The sequence below is a fragment of the Aptenodytes forsteri genome, unplaced genomic scaffold (genome assembly GCF_000699145.1).
Source record: "Aptenodytes forsteri isolate BGI_AS27 unplaced genomic scaffold, ASM69914v1 Scaffold191, whole genome shotgun sequence".
NCBI lineage: Eukaryota > Metazoa > Chordata > Aves > Sphenisciformes > Spheniscidae > Aptenodytes > Aptenodytes forsteri.
Window position 1 is genome coordinate 1,205,018 of NW_008794630.1, and position 9,640 is coordinate 1,214,657.

The following is a 9,640-nucleotide window of genomic DNA, read 5'->3' on the forward strand; positions in this document are numbered from 1 at the left end:
GGCTCATGTTCAGCCGGCTGTCGACCAACACCCCCAGGTCTTTTTCCACAGGGCAGCTTTCCAGCCACTCTTCCCCAAGCCTGTAGCGCTGCATGGGGTTGTTGTCAGCCAAGTGCAGGACCCGGCACTGAGCATTGCTGAACCTCATACAACTGGCCTTGGCCCATTGATCCAGCCTGTTAGCTTTTAGGATCTAAAAGCTAACAGAGCTTAGGATCTACTAAGCTCTGTTGCTGTGAAGAGATAATGAGGAGGTGAGAAAAAGAAACAGATGTTGTTAACGGAGCATCAGCTAATTCCTTTGTTTGTGTTCTTAGTGTGTGAAATGAAGTCCCCCTCAATGAGCGATTTCCTCACTGGGCTGGAGAACTCAGGTTGGTTACGGCACATTAAGGCTGTGATGGATGCAGGTGTCTTTCTTGCCAAGGTAAAACTGTACCCCAACCCGCAGGTGAATTAAAAAATATGTACTTGTCTGTTAGGGACTGCTCCAAGGCTGTGAAGTTGTCTCTGGAGAGAAGGTGGGAAAACATTGCTATTCAGGTTGGCCTCAGCTCTCAAAAACGAGCCTGCAGTTGGAGAATATCAAGTGGGTTACCCAGCTGGCTCTCTCCTAGACACTTCCTGTGACTAAATGAAATGCCGTAGGGGTTGAGACATTGTCCTGCTCACTGTATTGTAACAAACAGTTATCTAGGCTTTATTAGAACTCATTTGAAACAAGTAAAAACACAGAATGTGCATAAATGACCTTTATAAATGCCTCTATATAATGTGTATTTAGTAGTGCAAACAACTCATAACGTTGTGCTCGTTAGTTATTGAACTGCTCTGCCTTAAATGAGGGATTGTTTAGACCAGTTGATTTTCTCCTGGTTCTGTGTGATGTGGGGACTGCTAATCTTGATTATTCAACGCAGTCCTCATTTCTGCAGAGCTTGTGGCTTTGCAGGTCAGGCAAAAGGAGAAAAGTCACTAAGGCACATGGCTCTTCAGTAATAGTAAAGGGCGTGCTGGCAACACGTGGCAAGAGTAGTGACCTTCTGTAAATGTTGTCTTTTCTCTCTTAACAATTTTCCCGTGTAGCAAGCAAGAAGCTATTTTGTGTTGCTCTTCTGCCACCGGTACAAAGGGAAGAAGGTGATCCATATGGGAGGAAGTTGGGATGAGCTCTTCTAATTTTTCTTGAGAAGTTCTTAGTCCCCGTGTGTCCAATTATTATTCTTTACTCATCCACCAAATTTTTCCTCAGAGGAGGACACTGAGAATTTTTGGCCTTTCAGCAGACTGAGCATTTTGAGATCAGAGGGTCTTTGTTTCTTGACTGTCTGTGTTGCTGACAAAGCATGCTACGGCATTTTATTTTGGTTGGGGTTTCCTATGGGTTGATGGCTGTGTGCCCAGAAATGGTGCATTTCCATAGTCCAGGTGAGAAATGACAAATTTTCCTCTTGGGTTTTAGGCCAGTCAGGTAAACGCAGAGGAACGGATAGCATTTAATTACAGTAACCAACCTAGAAAGCTGCTAAACTGTTCTGTCTGGTCTCTCCTTCACAGGCTGTGAAAGATGAAAAAGCTAGTGTGTTAGTCCACTGCTCTGATGGGTGGGATCGCACAGCGCAGGTCTGCTCCCTGGCTAGCCTCCTCTTAGATCCATTTTATAGGACTTTTAAAGGCTTCATGGTAAGAATATGTATGTTGGAATTTCAAAAATAAAAAGTCCTTCCTGGATTTGAAATGTAAACAGGCCCTACTTAAATGTTTTAGGCCACTTCCTGGAAAAATCAGTAGGTGATCTATATAAAAACAGCTTCAATTCTAAAACAAGCTTTTAATTGCTCTAAGCAGCAAGGGCACAAAACAGCAGCAGTTGATTTACAGTTCCCAAATCTTCATTTCTTGAATGTCCACGAGAGCCATTAATGAGACACTGGAGCAAGAGATGAGTGAGCAAAGGATGCAACTCTGGGAGCAATCCACAAAAAAGTGGTGAAGCAGCTTGTCATTTAAGACTGTTACAGTGAATGGTCTCTTATCTGCTAGGATTTAAAATTGGGTGAACTGATTCTTGTGCACAGGGCAGCATATAACCTGTATATCACGTAAAATCTGTGCATCATTTAAGACCTTTTTTAAAACCATTACACATGAATTTGGCCATTTGCTTCTACTGCAGGCTTTTTCTATTTGAAGCCATCACTGCATAAATATAGTGCAATCTGTGATGTTATCTTTCCATTCATCTCCTTTTGTTAAATACCTGAAAGACAGGCTGCTGCTCTTTCTCAGAAGAGTTCCTTAAAAGAAACCCTGAAATCAGAACAATGCAAATTTTTGCCTCCTCTGGTGTGTTGCACTGCTAGGACTGTTTCCTTGCATTCCATGCTATTTTTATTATTATTATTTTTGCTTCTGGATTGTACTGCAATCTTTTAACAGTTAAAATTACATCAGAGTGTGAAACATCTGCCTGGGCTTTGGCTGTGCTCTGGAAAATTCTGTATGAACTAAGAAACATGATTTTGATTAGGAGCAGTAACTAAAACAGACAAATGCTTGTCTGTCCTCTGAGCAAGTGGTTTATATGCACAAATCCGATGACAGTGATTATTCCTAAATGAATGCAACAGAAGCGTAAAGAATGGAAACATTTGAAAAGCAATGTAACTTAAGTTTTCAAAGAACTCTCTTGTGAATTTCTGCTTTCCTTTTGTTCTTTAAGTCTCTGGATGATGGTATCAGGAATTGATCTTTAAATATGATCCAGCAAGGCAAGTAATAATGGATTCAGCATCAGTCATTTGGTTCCTTATGAGACGCGTTTAACAAGGAAGCAGCATTTTGCCTATTTTCTTCTATATAGCACAGGCATTCTATTTAAAAGAGAGATAGCCATGTAGTTCTTCTGATTTCATCCTGAGCTCCTCAATACACAGCCAGCTGTACTATATTCCTGTTTGTGTGTTAAACATTTGTTGAATTCCAGTTGCTGATTTATTTTGCTGAATATCATGTTATTCTTCTCCAAATTAAATAGTACATAGTGTAATATTAAGCTGTTAATTCTCTTAGCTCAGTGTGTTTATATATTATGATTTTAACAACATAGAAACTCTCTCAAAATAGTACTAGACTTGCTTGAAATAACTTATGATTCCAGCAGTGACATTGTACTGGTAACTGTGGATAATCTATAAATCACTATTACTGTTTTCATTAACTCCTATGGTTATACTCATAACAGTAGGGTCAGCAGGTAGCATTGGTTGTAAGCTTTTGAGAGTTTAACATCAAAAGCTTCATTTTGCTTTTTCTAAACAAAGTAATGCTCTTTTTTAACCTCTGTTTTGAAACTGAAGGTTCTAATAGAAAAGGAGTGGATTGCAATGGGCCACAAGTTCTCCCACAGGTAAGAGCAGCATGTTATCTTGGGTGTAGTGGCAGGGTGAAGGCTTGTCTGTGAAACTAATACAGTGTTTTCAGGTTCATGTACTCCCGTGAAAAATTTAAATGAAAATACAGGACAGGGGAGAGAAGATTTGGAAAATACTGGAGTTGGTCACATAAAGCCAGTATCTGCTAGGGTTGTTATTTCATCAGTGCTGAAGCATACAGTCTTGAACAAATTGATTGAATTCTGAGCGGTTTCCTACCTGTAGAATGACATTCGTATTGTATGAGGAGCGCTAATGTTCTGGCAAGACATGTTAATTCTTCTGCAGTCATCTCCTGGAAGAAAATCTCAGCTAGTGCTTTTCAGGATTTTTACCATGTTCAAAGCATAAAATTGAGCCCAATATATAGTGCTAAAAACCCCTTGAACAAATTGATTGAATTCTGAGTGGTTTCCTACCTGTAGAATGACATTCGTATTGTATGAGGAGCGCTAATGTTCTGGCAAGACATGTTAATTCTTCTGCAGTCATCTCCTGGAAGAAAATCTCAGCTAGTGCTTTTCAGGATTTTTACCATGTTCAAAGCATAAAATTGAGCCCAATATATAGTGCTAAAAACCAATTTGACCTGCATTCTTTAGGCACGTTAAAAATGCTGTCATCCCTGTGATAGATAGCCTGCATCTAGTGAGGATATTGCCTTGAATTACTTCTTGTTATATTTACCATATAGAAGTTAGAAACTGAGATGGTCCAAAAGAATACAAGGAGGGAAAGGACGGGTCTGTTCAGTGATATTAGCTTGTTAAAAATTGAAGCTTTGTTCTTGATGTGAAACTGATTCCTGTTTTTAAGAATAAAACAAATCTGGTTCCTTAAAGTGTATTTGGGGAAAATGAACAATATGCACACCCTTATACTGGTATATAAGAAGCAGCAGTCAAAGATAAACTGCTGTTTGGTCATTATTGGCCAAATAAATGTTCTGTGGTCGTTGTTTCTGCTTCTTTAGGGACGCTTTTCACCTTTCCTTAAGACCAAAAAAACCTTCCTATTCTTCTGTTACAAAGGATTGTTCCAAATATGAGAACTTGGCAATGGATACAAAAAGTACTTGAGACATGAATTTCAGCATTGACTGGAATATGAACTTTTGTTCCAGTAGACAAAATCATTCTTCTTGTAGCGGTGGCCGGTGCCTTACAGTTCTGAGGGAAATCAGTCCTTCGTCATGCTGCTGCTTAGGGTATTGCGGTTGGAGTCACAGAACCAGGAACTGGGGTCAGCTAGATCTGTCATAAGAAATCGTACTTCATTTTTCCACTTAAGTTTGGGGATGCCTTGTTCCTTTCTGTGGATTTCCAGGTTATATCCCTTCCTAGAAAAGGAGGATTCTGCCCCAAGTTTTTTCTCTTAAGAAAGAACAGTCATTACAGTACAATAGAGTGTTGGCTGCTTTCCAAAAATGCTAACATTCCTTTTCTGGTTGTTTTTTCTTTTGTGATGGATTGTAATGAACACTGATAGATCCCTGGCTAGCTTTCTGCAGAACTAGGAGGGTTTTTCTGAACTTCATCTAAAGCTGTAAAAATATTTTTTATTGTTGTTTTGGGGTTTTCTTTGTTTGAGCTTTTTTTTTTTCCCTTCTTTCTGAGTAATTGCTTACTAGGATTTCATTCTTGATGTCCATGTGGAGCAAAATCAGGTTGTTCTGACTGTTGCTGCCCGTGTGGCTATTCCTGCACCATAAAATAGTCTCACATCCATAGAAGATCATAGAGGACACTTTTTGCCCCCCCCAGCGTTTCTTACTGTTCGTGGCAGACAGACAGAATCCCACCAATGTCAACTTTTTTCCCCCAATTAAGAGCTAGCATTAGATTGTTATATTCGAGCAATAGATGTTTCTTGGGAGAATATTGCCTTTTTTCCCTTGTGCTGACATCATAGCAGAGGCTCAAGGATTCCTATTTCACAAATATTTCTTGTGATGCTTGCAAGTCTGTTATGTAGGCTCTTCCATTGCTAATTTTACTTTGGAGAAAGGGACGCTGCACAATTCTCGTCACTCCTAGCAGGTACCCCTGGAGAACAAGTCATGCTGAGGGTGGCATGCCTTAATGTACAGTGGCTGCAAGATAAACCACGTGGGGTTTTTTCTGACTCTGCAGAATAATTTCTTACTCTAGTAGTGAAGAAAGCTTCCTAGTTGTTTAATGGCGAGGGGATTCTTTTTTTGTTGGGTGACACAGGATTTAACCCTGTTTCGTTTGCATCTCTCTAGGTGTGGCCATTTGGATGGTGACCCCAAAGAAGTATCCCCTGTCTTCACTCAGTTCGTTGAATGTGTCTGGCAGCTCATGCAGCAGTTCCCGTGCACGTTTGAGTTTAATGAGCGTTTCCTTCTTGAAATCCATGACCATGTCTACTCCTGCCAGTTCGGCAACTTCCTTGGGACCTGTCATAAGGAGCGTGAGGATCTGAAGTGAGTTGGCAGTTTATGGAGCCAGCAGTCTAGAAGTCACTTTAAATGTTAGGAAAAGGGCAGGCTGTGTTTGTTTGTGTGTTTTTAATGTAACTGTAGATTGGTTAAGGGTAACGTTGTCTTGATAGATGCTTGTGTTCTACAGTGTGGGAAAAAAAAAATACAGATTAATTATATCCCCAAGTCAGATGTTTTATTTTGGACCACAGTAATAACTTGCAGATACGCCTTTTGGACTAGATAGTGTCCATTTTAAATGATTATGTATTCCTCAGTGATGTATCTTGTGTTTATGAAATTAAGCAGATACCGTGTAAAAATAATTCTTAGCTCCCTTAATCTAATTCTACTCAGAACAGCTAGCGTTATTAATCCACTTAACCTGATTCTTTTTTTTTAGTGATTAGATGTTATTTGTAATTGACAGAATCTGTGAGAAGACGCATTCTCTGTGGCCTTTCCTCTTACAGAAGAAGCAGGAATTGAGAAATCCTTTGTACAGAGGATTTACAGCTTACAAAGAGCTTCAACCAAACACACTACCGTTCAGTTTCCAGTAAGTTGCTTATTTAAGAAGGGGAAGAAGGGGGGGCATTTCTTTCATTGTGATGTGGTTTGGTAATTCAGGTTTAATAAAATAAATTTTCACCGATTAGCATGGTTTGTTTTACCTTTCCCTCCATTCCTCATTCATAAACTGAGAGTAGTAGTGCACAGGTAATTGCTAAGTAAGTGCAGGTACTGTAATTTAAAATAATATTTTTTCTTTGGTGTTGAGAGAGAGGGTGGGGAAAGGCAAGGAAAAGAAGAACTTCAGATGTGTAGATAGACCCCCACACACACACCCTGACTGCTTGCTCTGTCAAATTTACGTGATGGGGTAGGCAATTGTTAAAGTTCCTCCTTTTTAATATATATTAAGGAAGTCTTTCAAACAGGAATTTCAGTGCCCAGTCACACCCAGGCTTATGCAGTCAGCGTGGTTTTCACAAGAAGGGATTTCTTGTTGCCGTGTCTATTTGCTTGCCCAGGGTGTTACAGCTGAAGTGGTTAGTTTTCCTTTGTTTCTGGCTCACTCCTGTTCCCTGCTGAGAGAGAGGGGGTTGCAAATATGTTTTTAAGTGCTGTGTGTGGTCACTGACGGGCAAAGGGTTTTAATAAAAGTAGGGCGGTAGGGCAGACTGGGGACTTGAAGGTGAACTGCCCATCCTCCAGTGAGTCTGCTATAGAAAAAAGTGTATTTTCATCTTATGTTAATACCTGCTGCCAGTGCATGTGGATCATAAGGCAGAAGTACTTAAATCCTCAGAAGTTTTTTTGAACTTTATGAAAATTTGCCCATTGATACTGAATTTTATGATCCAAGGCTGTGGCAGTTTTGTAAAAATCAATTACTAACCTCAATTTGTTGAAAATTTTTTTCTTAAACAGCATCTAGTTTGTTGGCCAGTAGCATACAATTGGCTGCCTAATTCTCTTTTCCTGCCCTGTTCTTCAGGTTTTGGTGTGGGATGTATAATCGCTTTGACAAAGGAATGCATCCAAAACAGTGTGTATTGGATCATCTGCTAAGCTGCATGAGCCAAAAGATGAAACTGGAGGACAATGCATCTGAACTGGAAAATGTGAGTCCTGAATCTTAGTAATATTTGAAGTCACATGGTGGTTTTGGCAAATATAACTGGGATTGAACACTGGCACTGAACAATTGTTTCAACATGCTGGGCAGAGCTGGGCAAAATGAGGGGTTAAATGACATTGCTGTAATAAATAGGTTTGATTACCCAAAATTCTTATCTGCTAGGTAAAAGCTGTGTTTCGTCAAGTTCAGTTGCAGGCTCGTGATTTTCTAATTCTCTAAATGAAGCAGGTGTTAAAAGAACATCTGGGTTTCAAATCCACTCGCAGCAAACTTCAAGGGAGAGAGGAAAAGAATGGGCCTGCTTTTCCCCCTCCACATAAATAATGTGCATATACAAAAATATTCTTGTTTTCAGCTCGCCCCCACACTTTTCTTTCCCGCCTTCTCATTCACAAGACACATTGGAAGAACTGATGATCAACCGGCTATTAAAACAGTTGAGTTACTTTATGGCCAAAATGTAACTGGATCGTGTAGGCCGAATTATGCTCTAAAAGTGTCTACCTCGGATTTGCAGTGCTTTGCTAAAACAAGACAGGGAATCTTGCATGTTTACTACTTGTGTTCTGTGGTATTGGAGGGCAGAGATCTTGTGTCCAGAAGAACCAATTTATCTCCTTCAATCGAGAATAATAAAGTAAACGGCAACACGCTTCGCGGTTTGGTCAGTTCTGATCACATTCCCCAGAGAGCTATATTTGTCTATATGAAGATGTAGATATCTATCTCAGCAGTGCAAGACGGGGGAAAAAAAAAGTAGATAGTCTTGTTAGCTTTTGAAGTGCTGTAGTTTTGTGTTTCCCTATGTATTGGGTCTGGCTGAGATGGAGTGAATTTTCCCCGCAGCAGCCCCCATAGTGCTGTGCCGCGTATTGGTAGCTAGAAAGGTGTTGGTAACACACCAGTGTTTTGGCTACTGCTGAGCAGCGCTCCACAGCATCAGGGCTGTCCCTCCAACGTTCCCCCCCTCACCCCGTAGGCGGGGGGTGGGCAAGATCTTGGGAGGGGACACGGCCGGGACAGCTGACCCCAGCTGACCAAAGGGATATTCCATACCATATGGCGTCATGCTACGACATTTGTCTTCCGGAGCAACTGCTACGTGTACTGAGGCCCTTCTTCCTGGGAAGTGGCTGGACATCGCCTGCTGATGGGGAAGTAGAGAATAATCTTCCGTTTTCCTTTGCTTCCACACATGGCCTTTGCTTTTGCTTTATTAAACTGCCTTTATCTTGACCCACGAGGGTTTGGTTTTTTTTTTCCCCACCTCATTTTTTTTTCTGCCCCCCCCGCCCCACTGAGGAGGGGAGTGATAGAGCAGCTTGGTGGGCACCTGGTGTCCAGCCAAGGTCAACCCACCATGGTCCTTTTTGGCACCCAACATGGGGCATGAGGAATTCGAGATAAGGATAGTAATTGGGAGAGGTAATGGGCAAAACATGGACTGAACGATGTTAGAGCACAAAATGATCATGGGGAATTTCGGTTGTTCTAATTGTGGTGAAGGACGAGGGGTGGATTGTGTGTAAATTGTTCACTTTCGCTTGGCATTGTGATGACGTTGGTTTGATTTTGGTGTGGGGAATTTTCTTTTTTGTTGATGTGAGTGAAGTTTGTGAAGATTGTGTGATGAATGTGGATTTTAATGATAATTCTTAAACATGTGATTCACAGAGTCGAGGGGTGGAATGTATTGGGTTTGCGGGGCCAGGTTTCAGTAGTGGGGGGGCTACAGGGGTGGCTTCTGTGAGAAGCTGCTAGAAGCTTCCCCCATGTCCGGGGGAGCCACCGCCGGCCGGCTCCAAGATCCCCCTGCCGCTGGCCAAGGCCGAGCCCATCAGCGACGGTGGTAGCGCCTCTGGGATAACATTTTTAAGAAGGGGGAAAAAAACCTTCTGGAAAAAACAGTAGCTGGAGAGAGGAGTGAGAATACATGAGAGGAACAGCTCTGCAGACACCAAGGTCAGTGAAGAAGGAGGGGGAGGAGGTGCTCCAGGCGCTGGAGCAGAGATTCCCCTGCAGCCCCTGGTGAAGACCGTGGTGAGGCAGGCTGTCCCCTGCAGCCCATGGAGGTCCATGGTGGAGCAGATATCCACCTGCAGCCCATGGAGGACCCCA

The 9,640-nt window shown here is 41.7% G+C and overlaps 1 protein-coding gene across 1 annotated transcript in view; it reads left to right on the top strand.

Annotated features, from left to right (window-relative positions):
• MTMR8 (myotubularin related protein 8) overlaps nt 1–9,640 on the top strand; it is a 27,064-nt gene that overhangs the window by 10,493 nt on the left and 6,931 nt on the right. The window contains exons 7-12 of the mRNA XM_009273419.2: nt 318–427; nt 1,558–1,683; nt 3,360–3,409; nt 5,680–5,880; nt 6,308–6,436; nt 7,379–7,505. Coding sequence (XP_009271694.1) covers nt 318–427; nt 1,558–1,683; nt 3,360–3,409; nt 5,680–5,880; nt 6,308–6,436; nt 7,379–7,505 — 743 coding nt within the window. The remainder of the gene's footprint in view (nt 1–317; nt 428–1,557; nt 1,684–3,359; nt 3,410–5,679; nt 5,881–6,307; nt 6,437–7,378; nt 7,506–9,640) is intronic.